The 17,547-nt window shown below is 59.3% G+C and overlaps 7 protein-coding genes across 7 annotated transcripts; all 7 read right to left on the bottom strand.

Annotated features, from left to right (window-relative positions):
- Positions 1 to 169: 169 nt before the first annotated feature.
- Positions 170 to 1,048, bottom strand: LMJF_20_0890 (conserved hypothetical protein; the record flags this gene model as incomplete). The annotated part of the gene is made up of 1 exon (XM_001682789.1): positions 170 to 1,048. The coding sequence occupies one exon, from the start codon at positions 1,046 to 1,048 to the stop codon at positions 170 to 172; it is 879 nt and encodes a 292-aa protein (XP_001682841.1).
- A 1,009-nt stretch (positions 1,049 to 2,057) lies between these two features.
- On the bottom strand, positions 2,058 to 2,720 carry LMJF_20_0880 (conserved hypothetical protein; the record flags this gene model as incomplete). The annotated part of the gene is made up of 1 exon (XM_001682788.1): positions 2,058 to 2,720. The coding sequence occupies one exon, from the start codon at positions 2,718 to 2,720 to the stop codon at positions 2,058 to 2,060; it is 663 nt and encodes a 220-aa protein (XP_001682840.1).
- A 1,028-nt stretch (positions 2,721 to 3,748) lies between these two features.
- On the bottom strand, positions 3,749 to 6,055 carry LMJF_20_0870 (putative ATP-dependent RNA helicase; the record flags this gene model as incomplete). Its single annotated transcript, XM_001682787.1, has 1 exon — positions 3,749 to 6,055. One exon carries the CDS (start codon positions 6,053 to 6,055, stop codon positions 3,749 to 3,751), a length of 2,307 nt encoding a protein of 768 aa, XP_001682839.1.
- Positions 6,056 to 6,967: 912 nt separating this feature from the next.
- On the bottom strand, positions 6,968 to 8,008 carry LMJF_20_0860 (conserved hypothetical protein; the record flags this gene model as incomplete). Its single annotated transcript, XM_001682786.1, has 1 exon — positions 6,968 to 8,008. One exon carries the CDS (start codon positions 8,006 to 8,008, stop codon positions 6,968 to 6,970), a length of 1,041 nt encoding a protein of 346 aa, XP_001682838.1.
- Positions 8,009 to 9,301: 1,293 nt separating this feature from the next.
- LMJF_20_0850 (conserved hypothetical protein) lies at positions 9,302 to 14,029 on the bottom strand (the record flags this gene model as incomplete). The annotated part of the gene is made up of 1 exon (XM_001682785.1): positions 9,302 to 14,029. The coding sequence occupies one exon, from the start codon at positions 14,027 to 14,029 to the stop codon at positions 9,302 to 9,304; it is 4,728 nt and encodes a 1,575-aa protein (XP_001682837.1).
- Positions 14,030 to 14,743: 714 nt separating this feature from the next.
- LMJF_20_0840 (cytochrome c oxidase assembly factor-like protein) lies at positions 14,744 to 15,439 on the bottom strand (the record flags this gene model as incomplete). The annotated part of the gene is made up of 1 exon (XM_001682784.1): positions 14,744 to 15,439. The coding sequence occupies one exon, from the start codon at positions 15,437 to 15,439 to the stop codon at positions 14,744 to 14,746; it is 696 nt and encodes a 231-aa protein (XP_001682836.1).
- Positions 15,440 to 16,005: 566 nt separating this feature from the next.
- LMJF_20_0830 (phosphopantetheinyl transferase-like protein) lies at positions 16,006 to 16,827 on the bottom strand (the record flags this gene model as incomplete). Its single annotated transcript, XM_001682783.1, has 1 exon — positions 16,006 to 16,827. The coding sequence occupies one exon, from the start codon at positions 16,825 to 16,827 to the stop codon at positions 16,006 to 16,008; it is 822 nt and encodes a 273-aa protein (XP_001682835.1).
- Between the last annotated feature and the right edge of the window lie 720 nt (positions 16,828 to 17,547).

Below are 17,547 nucleotides of genomic sequence, written 5' to 3'. Positions count from 1 at the left end.
GAAAGGCAACGGAGACACGCGCAACACGATCGAGGCACACCACCACCACACCCGCACCCAAAGACACAGACAGACAGTCATGTGCGTGCGTGTGAGGGAGAGACGCACGTGCGAGACTGCCGCCGACAGCCATCGCATCGCCATTAACCTCCTCAACCCCTCCACTCCATCAATCGGAATCGGCAAAGAACGCAGCGACATCCACCTCCTCCGCATCCGCCTCTCCCATTCCGTCCACGCCATCAGCCGCGTGCGCGGCGAACGCCTCATCCACTCCCGCGATCACGGCAACGTTCATGAAGTCGCTCTCCGGCATGTCGGCACCATCCGGCCGCGGTGGTGAAGGCGTCGAAACCCCTTTCGGATTCCCCGGGTCGGCGTCTGCCACGGTGTTGCTGCCGCCATCGTCATCGCTGCCGAGCATGGCCAGCGTACCCGTTACGTGCTGGTCCACTGCGTTGTCGAACAAGCCGGTGTCCATGTGAAGCGCACAATCGCCGAACAACCCATCCTCGTCCCTGCTCTCTCCTCTCGGTCCGCGAGCGCGTCCGCCGCTTTCGCCGTCGTCCTTGTTGGCACGCTTGCGCGTGTTATCGACAGTCGCCAGACACGAGGACGGGTCAACGGATTCCCCGACTCGCTCACTCTTGTGTTGCCGCAGCAGTGCGGCGTACTGCTCGTTGAAGCGAAAGAATACGTCTGCCCTGTTCTCCAGCGACGGAACGAAGCGCTGAACGCTGGGGTAAGGCAAATCGGGTGGTGCGGGCCGCAGTGAGCAGCAGTACGTGCAAGAAACCGTGCCTTCACCGAGCCGCGGGTTGAGAGTGACGCGGATCGTGTTCTTGGAGTCACAGACAGGACAGTCAAACGTGCGCAGCGCGTGAATGCCGTGCGTGTTGGCGTTCTGGTGATAGCGGCGGGCATCGTAGCTGTGCTCTTTGTTCTTGCTGCTGCTGCTGCTGCTCTTACTGCCCCCCGTCTCGCCGCGTGCTTTTCGGCTGGCGAAGCTGCCACGCCGCGGCTGGGCCACGTCTCTTGTGTCTGACATATTAGCGGTCGCCCGCTGTCGGCGTCGGTGTCGGTGGGTGGGACAGCAGACTTCAATCAGCACCTGTATCCACACAGGCGCGCGTTTGGAGAGGGGAGAGGGATAGAGTGGCAAAGTGGTCGAGAGGACGAGAGGGAAGGGAGAGACGCAGAGGTGACGGGAAGAGAACCCAAAAGTGAGTGCGTTGTCCTCAACGGAGTCTTCGAAGCAGCGGGCGTGCGCTGGCGGGGGAGAAGGGAGGCAGACAAGCGTCTCCACATTTCAAGCGCCCCTCTTCCGCTGCGCCCCTCACAGCTCTCAAGAACGAGCCCATAAGACGCGTAGGAGGTTGGATACAGGTGGTGCCGCGGAGTGACGGGCCACGGCTCAAGGGACACGGCAGTCTTGCACATGCACACCGTACCCCATTCCCCTCCGTGTGCACGTTCGATCACTGGGTTATACCAACGCACGACTGGGAGCCAATAAATGCACATCCGCACATCCACACAGATTCACACACACACACACACACACACACACACACACACACCTACATACGCATACACCCGAGACAGAGAGAGAGATACACGCAGCATCGTACAACCGAAGGAAAAAGGCGACGTGTTCAGCGGCGACCATAAAGGTACCACAGAAGGAGGTCGTAGGGACGGCAAAGGGAGTAGCGCAGACACATGCACATACACACCGAGGCGCCGCGCGCGAATGTGTGCGCACAGCTTCACTCCACCGTCTCCCACGTTCCCGGTTTCGTCCACTCGACATTACACTGCCTCACGCTGATGGATCACAGCGTACACACACGCGCACACAGAGCGAGGCACCGCAACAGCAGCAGCTGAGAAGCAGCGGTAAGCAACCACGCCGAAACACAGCTGGATCGCCTCCCCATTTTCAAGCATGCGAAGCATACAAAAACCAAACAAACAAAAGGAGGGACCACACGAGGGCGCCCTGTACCTTACAAACGCAGCATCGGCATCAATAACCGTAGCAGCAGCGAGCCCTCTCACTGAAAGAGCTGGTCGTACTCGTCATCCTCATCCTCGGCGCTGTGCACCTCTTGACGAGGAGCAAAGTAGTGGGCTGCTGCCCCTTCCGCCTCGCCCTCGTAGTCGTCGCGGAGGTCGACGGCACACGAGGCGGTTGGCGCGGTGGCGAAACCCGACCACGCTGGCATAGTCAGCTTGCGCTGCAGCTCACCTAGAGACTTCACGTGCTGCGAATGCGAGCACCCTGACGCGGTTGCAGCGGCGGCAGCAGAGGAGCCGAGCCGAGCCCAGCCCGCCACGGCTGCGTCCCCTGGAGAGTACGCCTCCTTTCCCATGCTGCTCTGGCTTCCACCAAGGACGGCGTTGGGAGCGCCAACGCTCAGCCTCGCCTCGCGACCCATCTCTACCTGCTGCAGGTCGGCGTGATCGCGCTGAACGAGCGCCTCGTGAAAGCGGAAAAACACGTCCACTGGCTTCTCGAGGCGCAGCACATTCCACCGTTTTGTCCCGCCCGCTCCGCACACGCGGCACTGCACCGTGGCATCGCTTGTCGCGCGAAACATTCGGACGACGATGGACGCCTTGGCATCACACAACGGGCAGTCAAAGCGGGTGGGGATCTTGTACTTGCTTTCCTTCTTGACAGGTCCGTTGTTGGACTTCTTGCGCTTGCCGCCCATTTGCTTTAACGAGGGATGCGCGCGCGTGCGTGCGTGTGTGGGGGTGTGGAGAGAATGAGGAAAGGGCGCGGAGAGACAGCGCGACGTGCTCGTCTTGTACGGTGCTGTGATGAAACAGGCACGCACACACGCGCTAGAGAGTTCGGCACTGACACACACCAACAAGAGCAACGGCAGCAACCTTGACTGCTCGGTGGAAGCGGACGGAGAGGTGAGAGTCCCCTGAGCCAGTGAAAGACGAATGTGGGTTTATGCATGTGCGTGTGTATATACATGTGTAGGGAGGTGGAGAAGCAGGTGTGTGTGTGTGCGTGTGTGTCTGTGTGTGGTGACCGGCACAGCATCTTTGCAGGTCCCTATACATGAGCGTCAGACGACCCCTCATAAGCTGTGAACGTATCTGCTCAGCGCCTGCTCTGAACAACTGCAGTTATAGGGGCTGGCTCACGGCATGCGTTTCCATCTTTTCTCGCTCTCTGCCCACTGTACAGCCGTTTTACGACGGTGAGCACGTGCATCGGCGTTGCGGTCAGCCCTCGCCATTCGTGCCTTGCTTGCGTGTGTCACCCGCGGCCTGCACACTCCGTATTTGTCTTCCTTGTCTCTTTTCCCCGTGGATTACGCTGGACTCTTTGGATTACCATGTACACTTAAAAGGCGCGGAGACCGCTCAAGCAGGCGCTCTGTTACGGATTCGGTTCGCGACCACATCCGTCGATCGACGTCGTCCTCGACGCCCGAAGGAAAGAAACACACAAAGTCTGCCGTTACTTCTGTTTCACGGCTGCGGTGTATGTGTGCGTGCGTGAGAGAGAGGACGAGGAGACAGAGAGTATCGGAGAAGCTGACGCGCTTATCAGTATGTATGCACATGTATGCATGTGCGTGTGTGTGTGTGTCGGTTGGGTGGAGACCGGGCGAAGATCACAACTGTCTCCTCCGCTTCACCAGCCCTCCCCTCCTCTCTCTTCAGCTTCCCAAGAGCACCGTCCTTTGCGCCAGAGAAAATGACTGCGTCCTCTCACCTCTCACCGGCGCCATCGCGCAGTCAAGCCACTGCCCACCGCCGCTGGCATCGCCCTGGCTGTGTTAGAGACAACGCTGCGGTCTCGTTTCCTCCCTAGGGATGCCTCCATCTGGCTTGCATCCGCGTCCCTACAGGGGGTCGTGATGGCCGCTGTTGTGGAGCGGCCTTCGCTCGCGGCAGCAGTTGCTTTCGACTTCGCTGCGGCCGCTGCGGCGGCAGACTCCAGAACTGAGGCCCACCGACGCTGCAGCTGATGCTGGGATTGCACGAGAAACTGACCGGCTTGAGCCACCCACCACTCGGCGGAGCCAACCTCCTCAGCGGTTGCGGTGGCATCGGCACTGGGTGCTGAGGTTGCCGCGCTGGCGGACGGCGCTGCCGCAAATCGGAAGAAGCCTCGCTCATACGACACCGGACGCGTTCGCAAAAGTGACCGAGACAGCCGCTTGTACAGCGCCATCTCGCCGTCCTCCTGCTTGCCGCTCGGCCCCGTCTTGCTCAGCAGCAGGTGCACGTGGCCGGGCCGCATCGCGCGCGCCGTGCGCCCGGCACGATGCACGTACTGCGACACAGCTTCGGGCGGGTGGTACATAATGACATGGCCCACGTTCGGGATGTCGATGCCGCGCATGAGAGCGTCTGAGGCTACAACGCAGGAGACTTCGGCGCCAGGTTCCGTGTCGTCCGCGTCGGCCGTCCGCTCCAGCAGCGCGCGGCGTCGTTCTGCTTCGCTGGAGAGAGTCGTGAACTCGACGACAGACGAGACTCCGGCAGCGGCGAGGAAGTGGCTCATGACACGCGCCTCCTCTGCGGTGGCGCAGAAGATGAGGATGCCGGTGCCTGCCCTGTCCTCCACGTTCGGGTACGACGATGATTCAGAGGCGGTGGTGGCGTCCTGCGCTGCAACTATACGGGGAAGGTCCGCCTCTCTGTGAGCACGATCGTCACCACTATCGACAGCCGTCTCGGCCGCAAGCCGTCGTGCGGCAGCCGAAGCACGCTTCCGTGCAGCTGTGGCCGCAATGCGGCTCCGCAAGGCGTGCACCAGCTTGAGCAAGACCGCTGGCCGGTACGTGTCCTCCACAAAGACGATGTGCTCCTGCAGCGTGGGCGGGAGTGCGAACTGGGTGCGCAGCACCGCGCCACTATCTGTTGCCGCGCCTGCATCCGTTTTTGCCTGCTGCGACGACGCCAACCCCTCCTCCTTGCGTTCCTCGCCGTTGCTGTCGAGGATGTAGTAGCTGCAGTTGCGCAGTTTCACGTTGGAGATGCGTGCGATGCGTGACGAGAGCGTTGCAGAGCAGAGAACCTTGTGTAAGATGTGGCCACAGCGAGTCAAGAAGGCGTTCGCAGAGGCGCCACCGAGGCTGCCCAGCCGTTGGAACGGGGCTGGGGATGCCATGGCTGCTGACACGGAAGATTCACTAGGAGAAACGAAGTTGGAAGATATGGCGCATGTGAGAAGCGCACACATGCGCTCTTGCTGCCGTAGCTGGCGTCGTTGCTGCTGCTGTACCTCAAACTCGTACCGCGCGTTTACCTTCTGAACCTGCGAGGCGAAGTTACCGGCCAACACTTGGTCCGCTTCATCAATCACCAACAAGCGCAAACTTGCCAGGCGCAGCCCACGCGTGTGGTCGAGGTGATGAAGAAGTCGCTGCGGCGTGGAAACAATCACGTCGACGTTGGAGAAGTACCGTACGGTGGTGTTCCTCGTACGGTGTTGCTGGCGCGTGGCGAAGCAGCGACCGTCGTCACCGTCGTTCGCTTCGTCGCCGTCTACCATGTCGGGGTCTTCCTCACTTTCGCCAGCACTATCGCATCCGTCCGCCGAATGCTGCTCGGAGCTGCCAAAACGAGGCAGCACGACTCGCCGTACCAGCTCGCGGGCCTCGGCTGCCTCCACATCTGTCGATGTGCCCCTTGCTGCATCCACGACCTCGGCACAGATGCACGCGGCTTTGATCGAGCTTGGACGCGTCAGGCGCTGCAGCTCGCGGTGCACTTGCTGTCCCAGCGCTTGTGTTGGCACGAGAATCAAGCAGCGCAGCGCGTTATCATCAACGCCTTTCTTCGACTCCGTGAGGAGGCGCACCAACGGAATTAAGTAGCAAAGTGTTTTACCGCTACCGGTGGGGGCGGTGAGGCTGACATCGTTCGGCACCCCGCTCATGAGCGCTCGCATGATGGTCGGGATGACGGCCTGCTGAACCGGCAAAGGCTTCGGGTAGCTGAGAACGCGCTGCAGCGGCTCGCTGAGCCACTTGGCAGGCCCAATGCAGTCATCCCACGTCGCGAGAGAGGCCATTGCAGGCGCCGGCAATCCGTGCCCCGTGTCCTCCCTCCTTCCCTCCCTGAAGGGACTTTTCGTTTACTTCTAGCGTTGACTTTTTGTGCGTAGCCGACGGGCGCACTTCGCCTTCGTCGCCCGCTTGCGTATGATGAGCCACGCTCCCGTGGGCACGCGAGGGGACAGAAGGAGCGCTGCCCGGTGGAATGTGCGTGTTGAAAGTGAGCAGAGACACGCACGTGTGTTCGTATGTCCTGTGTGCGGCTGATGAAGCCCCATAGAGAGAGAGAAAAAGGATAGGGAAGGTCTTTTGAGCCACAAGTGGACGAGTTGCACGGCCACCCGATTTCTCGCACAACTTTCCGTAATGATCGACTCCGACGCGCATGTGACCGTCCTCTCCAACAACCTCGAACACACAACGACAGACACGTGCACACACACACACACACACACACACAGACGAAGCACAAAAGAAAAGAGCGCCGATGGACCACAGAGAGGCGGCGGAGGGCGGGAGAGTCACAGACGTCGTTTCTGTTTGAGTGTCGCAGAGAGTGGCAGCAGTGCCTTTTCGATGCGCCCGCACTTCTGGTAAGTGTGTCGGCGACGCCGTCCTCCCTGGTGTTGCATCTTTCGGCACCGCATGCGCACAAGAGTGCGGGATCGCATGACCGCCTCTGTGAAGTACGTGGTGACGAAGAAAACAAGTCAAGCAAAAGCAACAAGACACACGCAGAGTTGAGCATAAGCGGCCCGCCCGCTCATGCACGCCCTTAATGGTGGAGGAGGGCCAAGGACGGCGTCCATGAGCATATCTGCGTGAGCTTCTCAGCGCGGACAGGGGCGGGGAGGGGGCGGTGCCTTATCCCGCCGCAGCGAGCTTGTAAGTCCCTTGCCACGCTTCACCCTGTTTTTCACTGCGTCGTGTCACGTTGCGGCGTAGGCGTATTCGCCTTCGCTGACCTTTTCGTACACGTGTAGGTTCTGCGTCCTTGCGAGTTCGAGGAGGTGCGCACGATTTCGCACGTTTTCTGCCGTGTTCGTCCGCCCCGCGCACAACCGCTTTACGGCCATGAAGTGCATTCGCTCATCCACCGAGCGCACCTTCGCGGCGATCGCCGACGCCGTTCCGAATTGGTTGTACAAATCGGATTCGAAGAACTTCGCCATGAGGGCCCGTTGGGTGATGACAGCTTCGCTGAGTACGTCATGGGTGGTGAGGAGGGCCGCGATGGATGCCTTGACTCGCTTCTTGTAGGAGGTTTGCATACCCGTATCAAGGCCCCCATTCGTGCTTCCCACAACGACCGCCCCGCCGTCGATTGGGCCGGCGGCTGCCGACGGCTTTCTTCCGCTCTCGCCAGTGCTTGTCGAGGACGATGCCGCTGCCGCCTCTGCGGTTGCAGCCAGTGTGAGCGCCCCTGTTTGCGGCGTTGTCGCCACACACCCATCGCGCAACATGAGCCCCTGGAAGAAGATCCCCTGGATCGGTAAAGCACGCGTCGCGGAGGGCATCCGCAGCTCTTCTCGAGGTGTGTAGTCCTTGAAGAACGCGCAGATCTTGTCACGGCCAGCGCACAATTTGGACAGGCGGTAGTTAAGCGTTTGCGATTCGAGGCGGTCCTCAATCGTGAATGGCGATCCCGGGCTGGCACAGATTGCCTGCATCGCTGCAAAGGCCTCCACATCCGAACTCAGCAGAGGCAGGAGTCGGTACATGAAGTGCGGCTGGTGAATCTGCAAGAACGTTTTGTAGTTGGGGACGATAATGTCCTTCGGCAGTCGAGGAAGTCTCGGGTCTTGGCCGGGTGTGTGCGTCATCAGCGCCAAGCGGCGGTTGCGATATCCAATAAAGAAGTCCTCGATAAGATTTTCGTGGAACACGGCGCCGTTTACCTGCAACACCCGCACCGGGAACTTGCGCCGGTTGGGGTATCGCACAATCGACGCGTAGGAGTCTCTCTGCATCAGTGTGTGTGTGTGTGCTTATGAGAGTATGGCCAGCGACGGTGTGTGAGAGAGGCGTGTGCCCGGGAGAGACACAGAACAAAACACTCAGAGGTTCCCTTGTCCGTAGACTATATTTGTGTGCACACTTTCCCCAATCCGAGTCAAGCCCTCTTGCCTGTCGTGTCGGGCGTGAGGCAGTTAATGCAGTGATGCGTGGCGCACACACACACACACTCACATGCTTGTGTGAGCGCAGGCGCCGACGAGACACACAGCACACACGTGCGATGGGGCGGTGATGGTAGGGGGAGGGGGGATGGGAAGGGGAAGAGGAAGGGGTGGCGAGCTGTGCTTCGTTGAAGCGGTTGTACTGATCGCGGCACACAAAGTAAGCTAGCTGCAACACGAGAGGAGTAGAGCCAAGCGAAGCAAAAGAGGGCGTAGGTGTCTGCGTAGGTCGTGCTCAATGCACTCGCATCAGCGCGTGCATCGACAGCGCGCCTCTGCATGTGCTTCACATGAACAAGAGAGGCTGAGGGGGCGGGGTAAGGAAACCAGCAACGCAAAGGCGAATGCAGCGTATCGACTTGCTCGTCGGGCGCTCGACTTCTCATCGCTTCACAGTACACACCCACCCACACAGACAGACAGCGCCCTCGCATGCTTCTTGCGTGAGAGGGTGCTGATAGTGGTGGTCGACATACAAGGGCTCTACACATACACATCGCTAACGATTGCCGGGCTAGGGGAGGGCTCTGTAGATCAGCAGCCGCTGCGGGTGCGAACGGGGCCATGGCTGCAACGCCAGCTCTACATGGCCGTGCACCTCAGCAGAAGCAGCGAGCGAGTGAGCAAAACAGTGGCAGCGAAAGCGTGTGCCCACCTGTCGCCATGAGCGCTCTGTGTCTCCCAACACTGGCCGCATTTGCCACCCGCGTTCTCTGTGTACATGTACGTGTATGTGCGTGCGTGTGTGCGGATGGATGCGCATGCATGCACGGTAAAACGTGGCGAGGGCCACGGGCAGAGTTGGCTGCGCCTGTTTGCATTGTTTGGTTAGTCTTGTTGGTGCATTCCTTGCCGTGATGGGGATACCACAAGAACACGAACAGCCGTCAAGACGGACACGACGAAACTCTATTGAACGAGGGGGTGAGGTGAAGAAGAGCGAGGAGGGAGAGAGATAGAGACGCCGTCATTGGCCGGCGGGTGCGTCTCGCTCTCTCTTTCTCTCTCTCTCGCTCTGTGCGTGTGTTTGTGTGGAAATATATTGCTGAACAGCAAGAGTAACGGCGTCTACTTCGTTGTGTATCACTTTGACACGCTATCGTAGCTGCGCAGCGTTGGGAGCAAGCTCTGCCGGATACCACTGCTACGGAAGATCTGCTGGTGCAGCAAGGCGAGGCTGATCGCGCGTGGCTGATGCAGGAACCGGCGCTGCTGACGACGCTTCGCGATCCACTTCTGATAGGTGGCCCTCTGATCTGCGGTAAGATCTTGCCACGACTGTGCGCGGCGGTCGGTGCGCGAGGACGACGACGCAGCTCTGTCGAGGTCAACAACATCCGGCGTATTCACGTCCATCTTGAGGAGCTCTCTTACAAGCATGCCCGGGTACACGCCGCATGGGAGACGCAGATGTAGCTGCAGCACGCTGCCGTGGTGCCGCGGTAGCCACGATGGCACCGGTGGCGCTCGACGGCGGAGAGCCAGCTGCTGCTTCGTCTCTGACCTAGACGCCAACGAGTTCCCGGCGGACGACGGCGCTCGCAGCAGCTGCGAGGTGCCGGTCCAGCGCCGCTGATGACGGTACCCGGCGGCTGTCCTGGCTGCTGCTGTTATCAAAGGGCCGGTATCTCTAATCCGGCTGCCTCTCTGCGAGGCCTCCATGCCGGCTGGCACCGCTTGAGGCACGTTCGTTTGTGTCGCCGCGTCACCGTGGGATCCGTCCTCCACCTCCTCTTTCTCTGAAGACACACCTGACTCCACATTTAACAGCTGCGGCACACCAGGCCCGTTCACCGAGGTGAGCGCGCCAGAAGGCGACGGGAACATCCACGCCGGTTCCGCATCCGCGGCGAAACTTGTGCTTGCCAGCTGCACAGCATCGAGTGCTCGAACTTGAGCTTGGGTAGTCATTCCCCATCTCTGGTACGGGTCACCAACCACTCCCTTCAGGAGCCGCCACTGCATCGTGTCGGTGGTTGGCCGCACTAGCACATGGCGATACGAGGCGCTGATGGTGAGGCCGAGCGGGTTGCCGCCGCCAGCGCGTAAGTCGGGCCTCAGATTCACTGCATCCAATCCGACATCCGCCTGCAGGATGGCATCACCGGCCCCAAAGCGGTCCCCTTGACCCTCCCCATACAACGGAAGCGCATCCGTGCTCAGCGTGCGTGAGCCCAGCTCTTCCTCCATCAGCGCAAAGGTGGAGGTGAGATTGTAGTACGGAGAAAGAGGTGCGCCGCTGAGGGGTCCGCCTTCCGCCGCCAGCCTGGCCCTCACTGGCTCCTCTCCGTGGCGCGCGAGCGGTGACGGCTTGAAGCAGCGCCACTGTCGCGACTCGGGGTCGAACGGCAGCCCGTATCGCTGCAACGCCACCACATACAAGTCCTCCGTGTGGTTCTGTGGAAGGTGGATGTCGGCTCCGGGCAGCGGCAGAACCAAGTCCCACACCGAAAACGCTCCGCGCTCGATCTCGCCGCGGGAGGCGTGGACCAACGGCGAGGTCATCGCTGCATCTCCTCCACTACTGTCGTGCAAGGCCGCGGCCGTGACCCCGCCGGCCCTCACGAGGTCGCCGGGAAGAAGCGTGAACGTGCCGTAGCGTTGAAACCTCTGGTTGACAATGTCGTTCCACACGAAGCTCAGAAACTCTTGAATGAGCATCGCACACGCGCGCGGACCAACCACGCGCAGAAACGCCTCTGCACAGGGATCATCATCACCACCAGCGCGAGCAGCACCGGCAGTGGCATCCCTATTCAGACGGGTCGCTCTGCCGGATGCGCGTGGCTGTCCTTGTCCACGGCGTTGCCCCGACGCTGTTGCCAATGCGCCCCATCCAGGGTTGCTGCTGCCGAGGCCCTGGCCACACAGGCCATCGTCACCGTCGAGACCTTCATCGCCCCCGAGCAAGGCGGACGCCTGAAGCGCGTTGTAGAGCACTCGTTGCATGGGCGTTCCGTTTTCGGCGACGGAGCGGCGCGTACCGGAACGCAGGAAATCTGGCAGGCGAAACCCACCGTATCCGTGCAGGGCCTGCATGCGGGGGAACGCCTGCCCAGTGTGCTGCCGCTCCGCTTCCATTGCGGCATCGAGGTAGAACTGCTGCACCAGAATGTGTGCCGCCGCCTTGTACTCACCCTTCAGCAAGTGGAGCCCAGGGTGCATGTTCATGCGAGTGTAGGTGGCGAAGCGCTGTGGCCCGTAGTAGTTGATGAAACCTTTGGATACGACGGACGCTACGGCAGGGGCGACCAGAGGAAGGTGTTTGTCTGGAATGCGCCGCAGGTTGAGAAGGTAGTCGTACCCCATGCAGTCACCAGCGCGCAGGTCGTGCCGCGCGCTCTCCGCCTCCATGTCGGTGCAGAGGTACTCGAAGAGCTTCTCCGGCGCCAGCCCTAGTGCTGTGGTGGCCGCCGCCTCCTTCTTTTCGGCCGTCGTCCGTTTCGTCTTCCTGCCACCCTTTTTCCGCTTCCGCTTTCCTGGCGCAGTGGTGCCGCCCTCTTCAGCATGGCCCTCGTTAGCCGCGGAAGCGCCTGGGGCGAGGCGGCGGTTCAGTAAGGCGAGGTGCGCATGGACGCGTGGAGGCAGAGACTGCCACGACTGACCGAGTGCGTCGGCCGCGTCGACGCGATCGTGGTAAATGACCTTCATCTCAGAGAGCCGGTAATAGTTCTCTTTCCAAAACTGGCGCTCATCGTCTGTGACGAGCGTGAAGCTGTCGGCGGCTAACGTGAGCGTCTGCGAGCGCGAATGACGGCTGCGCGATGTGGGATCGCCGAACTTGTCTCCTACAGCAGAGGCGCAAGGGGCGCTGTGGCCAGTGAGTCGCTGCTGAGAGCTTGGCGCACGCACAGCGCGAAACGACAAGTTTTTTGGAAGCGACGTCCCTCCCACCTGGTTGTTCTGGTCCCCGCTGCTACTTGTTGCCGCAAGAGTAGCAGAGGCCGTGGAGCAGGGCAGCGACCTGTCGGTTAAGTAGCTCCCAGACTCGTCTTGCAGCGCCGCCGCCAGTGCCTCAACGTGAGCGAGACAGCTGCCGCGAATGCGAACTCGCTGAAACGAGTGTGTACCGTTTTCCAGCGTTCCCGCGTGGGAGACAACGATTTTCGGCTCGTACAGCACCGGAACAATCTTATCTCGAGTTTGCACCGCACAGCTGCTGGAGCTGGGCTTGGTCTCGCTCTCCTCCACCTGAATCGCTATGGCGTCGAGAACACACAGCCGTTGCATCTCCATCTGCTCTTGCCGCATCTCCGTCAAGGTGGAGACAATGTCCTCGACGACCATGTTGTGTGGCAGGCCTTTGCGCTCCAGCGTGCACTCTACCACCACAAAATCGGCCGAGATAGGCAGGTGCACTTTGCGCGCTTTCCTTGCGACATCCGCTGCCGCGAAAGTTGCGGCATTGCCGAGACTCAAAGTACGGGATACGTTCGCGGTCTCTACGAGGGGTCCGGCAGACTCCTCAGCGTCCCTGGCAGCCTCCAGCTTCTTCAGCTCCGAGATGTACGCTTCGTTGCTCTCCCACTCCTGCTGACGGCTGATGGAGACATAGAGGTAGTCGAGGTTACCATGAACGTGCAGGTCCTTGACGAGATGGCCCCACGCTCGCCAGACGGAGCTTACAGAGGCACGCATGCGATCGACAGAGGGATTCTCATCCGAGTCCTCCGCGCTAAACACCACGCCAGTCACCGTGGATACCTTGGTCACCACTTTGCGAATCCACGGAATTCGAACTTCGCCGTGATCGCGCGCTGCATCGTAAATGTTGTAAAGATCGCGCTCCTTCTCTCCTGATGCGGCCAGAAGCAGTGTGGTGGATGTTGGTGTGGGCTCGTGCTGCTTCATCATGGCCTTGCCGATAAAGGAGCGCAGCATACGGACGCCGTTTGGCCCGATGGTCTTCTCAAGCTGGAATAGCTCAGGGGAGAAGTAGATTTCCACCTCCACATGTGGCAGCCGATGCGACGGCGACGACGCCTGAGAAGGGGTCACAAACTTGGCGAGGTGAAACGGGAAATCCGCCATAAGCTCCTCGCTCGCGATAATCCCACCGGCGACCCATAAGGAGTAGGAGATGTCCCCTTCAGCCGCTGGGACAGTGAAGGTGCCGCTATTGAATGCCTGAACCTCGGCTGTGTCTCTGCGACCAAACAGTGTCACCGCCATCTCAACTGGCTCAAGCAGATGCGATGATGATGACAGGCTCTTGTAGCTCCGCGCGCTGGACTCGGCCACTTCGCTCATTAGTCGATTCACAACTGACCCCTGGTGCTCCTTTGACAATAGTGCCCCACTTTGACGCCGGCCCTTGAGCTCCGAGAGCACACTCTCCATGATGAGTTGCAGAGCCGAGGCCAGCGTTCTCAGGATCAGCGCCTTTGTCGTCCTGAAGGCGTCTTGCTCTTGCACTATTTTTGGCGACACAGCTTGTGCGCTGCTGATGGCGCTGCTGTGACTAAGAGCCACTTCGTCCTTCGCCCTCACCGCACTACCTTCCTCAAGGCCGACATTGTCATCGTCATCCCAAACTTCACGGATCACATAGTCATCTGGGGAGCCTTTCAGATACGCTTGAAAGCCTGGCACACTTGGTTTCGTAAAGCGACTGATGTGACATTTTCGCTCCGGGGCGAGCCCATTGCGCTGCCGCTGTGCAATGTGAAGCTCGTGATAGATGCCTTGATTATACCGCTCATGCGCTACGCGCAGAATGCTACGAGACTCTGGCGTGTCGAACTTGCTCTGCGCGTCCTCAACGCTGAGACCCAGAATAAGACGCCGCAATGTCCATTTCGAGCGATTCATGTTATATATGTGCTTATCATGTATGTGGGAAACGACAAGCAGAGGTGTTGCTGATTCTGCTACAGTTCTATGCTGCGGATACGCCAGCTTATCTGAAAATGCAAGAAGCGCTGCGCGTAGCTTTCTGGGGCTGCTCAGAAAGACAATGCACTGCTGATGCCCTTCGTTGTTGAGATTAGAAACAAAACAACAACAACAAAAAAAAACGGAGATGTGAGACAGGCTCAGCGGGAGGCGCGCCGAACACCTCACCTCCTCTGTTAACCGAGGGGAAAAAATAGCACTGCGTTGACAAGAGAAAGGCAGGGAAGAGCGTGAGGTCAGAGTGAAGGAAAATCAATAGATATTGGATTCGTTTCCGCCGGAGCACCATTAGCCGTCGCACAGATTTCCATGGCTTCGCGTCATGTAGATGGAATGACAGCAACCCATCAGGCAGCAGAGACGCATACTGAACTTGTTCAGAGGCGGAAGGAGCACCAAAGAACTTTTCTCTTGAAAGTCTCGTGACATTTTCATGTGATGCAGGCGGTTCTGTAGCTCCAAGTGATGGGCCGCATACAGATGGGCGCTTTTGAGTGTGACAGCACGGTAAACCATGCCTAAGGATCAAGATAAACAAACGAAAAGAAAGAACAGCAACACATGTGGATGATGGTAAAGGGCTAGAGAGCACGGCAAAGGGCATGTTGCATTTTTTTTCGTGTGGCAGAATCACGGCCTCGCGGCCGTTCGAGTATCACTGAAGCCGTAGACGTCACTGTAATGAATACCGATTCGGCTTACAGTATCGTTGAGCCCCATTTCCTTAAAGAAAAAGTCCTTCATCTTGCCGTCTGGCCCCACCAGGTAAATGGCGCTGCTATGATCGAACTGATAGGTGTCGTCAATCTGTGGCGCTGCCACACCGGCCGCCTCGCGAGCGTCGCGCTCCTCATCAGTTTCATCCACAGACGAGTAGTAAACCCTCCAAGCGCGTGCAGCCGCCTCTACCTCTTCCCGTGTCCCACAAAGTCCGCGAACACGCGGATCGTATTTGCGCACAAACTGCTCGACCACATCCGGCTTGTCACGAATAAAATCAATACTAAGGAAAACGGCCTGGAGATTCTTTTCTTCTGCAGCCAGATTTGAGTCGGAGCCGTATTCCGCATCGCAGGCTTTCATCACCTCGGAGATAAACCTCAGCGTGCTGGGGCAAATCTCAGAACACTTGGAAAAGCCAAAATACAGCAGTGTCCACTTGTTCTGGAAGAGTTCGTCATTGGTTATGTACTTCCCGGTTCGGCTCTCCCGCAATCGAAATGGCCCACCAAGCTGTGTTTTTGGCTTTAGGGATACGGACTGCATTGACTGAAAGTCCGGGGCGAGCTCTGGTTTCTCCAGTTTACGGTTTTCATACCAGTTCATGACACAGACGGAAATCGGAAAGACAGAGGCACCGAGTACAAGCCCCCAAAACTCTGCCTTGGATCGTGGCTGATACTTCCATTGCGTGGAGGGCGGGCCTTCTGTGAATACTGAGCGCAGAAGCAAGCGGTGTGAGGCCTTTCCAAGTGATCGCATTTTTTTTGAGTGCAGCGAAACGTGGTCTACTCGCTTGGTGTTGGTAAAAACGCCAGCGAACTGGACGGGGGAGCCTTTGCGTGGAAAAAAAAAGGCAAAGCGAAATGAGGGGATGAAGAGATACGCTGAGCAATATGCGGAGAGTGAACGAACGACGATCATCAGCACCGGAGGCCTGACCTTCACAAGCAACAAAGAGGAGCCACACTCCATGGAGAAGGGAGGAGTTTGCATCGGCACATTCCCTCTTTCGGATAATGCTTCTGAATGAGCGTCATAGGAGCGTTTCGGACGTTAATGCCGTTTGGAAAGCGGTAAGTGACTGCTCCCGCTCACAGTTTCAAAAGTGCATATGTATTGTAATTGCTTGTAGACAGAACAGCCGCTACTAGGATAGGCCCCTCGACAATCTAATTCCGGAGCGCAGTTTGAGGAGACACAAACATTATCTCAATGGCACCTTCCGTCACCTCTTCCCGGAGCGCTGCTGACAAAATATGAGGAGGGTCTCCAGGGAGCATGAAACACGAGCAAGCCCACGGCTGCTTAGTGTTACCCTGCAGTGAGACCATCAGACGGTGCTTTGGTGCAGTGTAAATGGACGCCGGTTCCACGTTTGACAAGACCGATAGGTTTTCTAGCTTGACGCTGTCAAGGCAGATGTCGCACATCTGCAGTCTTGTCGAGAGCCCCAAGCCCAGAGCCTTTAACACAGCTTCCTTTAAGGTCCAGAAAAGTGCAAAGAGAGACGGCAGCTGTTTGTGCGGTACCAATTCTACTTGTGCAAGCTCTTGCTTTGACAAGCATAGCGAAAATGGCGGGCTGCCTTGAGGATGTACAGCGGCCACGTCAACTCCGAGAGGAGCGGCCATTGAGTGAGCGCAGCACACCCACTCGGCCACGTGTGTGACACTGTAATTTCCATCTCGGTACGGTGCCGTGAGTGGCTTTCCGTATGCTGAGGTGAGAAGACGTACGTCTCTCTTGCAAAACCGACGCTTAGCTTGCGCGTTTCCACAATCGGTTAGCTCGCACAGGAGGAGATGCCTGGCCAGGAGGCGTGCTTTGTTTTCTGGATTCGGATGCGTTGAACCTTGGCGCGTTGCGGAAACCCGCGCCGACTCGATTGCGCGGCGAACGGAATCTTCTCTGTGGAGCTGCTCGGCGGCGCTGTTGAATTGCTCCGGTGATGGTTGCCAGGCACTGGCGTTTGCGACAAGGAGTTTCGTCATGTTTTCTTGCGGGGTGGGGGCGTGGGGTGGGTGGCGAGGTGGTGATTGGGGTTGGTGGGGCGTGCAGTCGTTTGGCCCGGGGGGTGCGGGGTTTTCGGGTCCGCCAGCGCGCCCCTTTGTGGGGCTGGGCGGCCCGGGCACCCCTTCCGGCTGGGCGGAGGGGGGTGGGGGGGTATAGGGGCGGGCGGCTTTCGTTTTTGGCGTGCCCGTTCCCCTGCTTGGGTTGGGGTTCGCTGTGCTCGGCTGGCCGAGGGCCCGGCCGCCTGGTGCGGGGCGGCCGTGGGCGCCCCCGCCGCGGCGGCCCGGTCGTTCGAGGGCGCGGCACCCGCCCCGCAGCCGCTTCTATGAACCCGGCTGTCGCCCGCCGCGTCCCCTTTGGGAGGGCATTTGGGCTTCACGAAGGTAGAAATGGATGCCCGGGGCTTAGATTCGTTTGGACCACGCTGGCGCTTCGCCCATGATATAAACTGTAAAAGCGTGTTCGCCGTTGCTGTTCGCACCGACGCGACGCCGTCCAAGACCTGGTCGCTGACATCGGCGACGACACATTGCTCTGACTTCCCCCCATGTCGTGGGTGCCTGACCCTGCGATGCCGCGCTCTGAGTTGTCCCTTGTCATCGAGAAAGGGGTAGGGGGCTGCGAGGTCACGTTGAACGCAGCGAGTTTCTTTCGAGTTCGCTAGGCCGAAACGTGCTGGGCTATGCGAAAGAAACACACAG

This window comes from Leishmania major, chromosome 20, assembly GCF_000002725.2.
Source record: "Leishmania major strain Friedlin complete genome, chromosome 20".
NCBI classification, from domain to species: Eukaryota; Euglenozoa; class Kinetoplastea; order Trypanosomatida; family Trypanosomatidae; genus Leishmania; species Leishmania major.
This window is presented reverse-complemented; position numbering and strand designations above follow the sequence as displayed.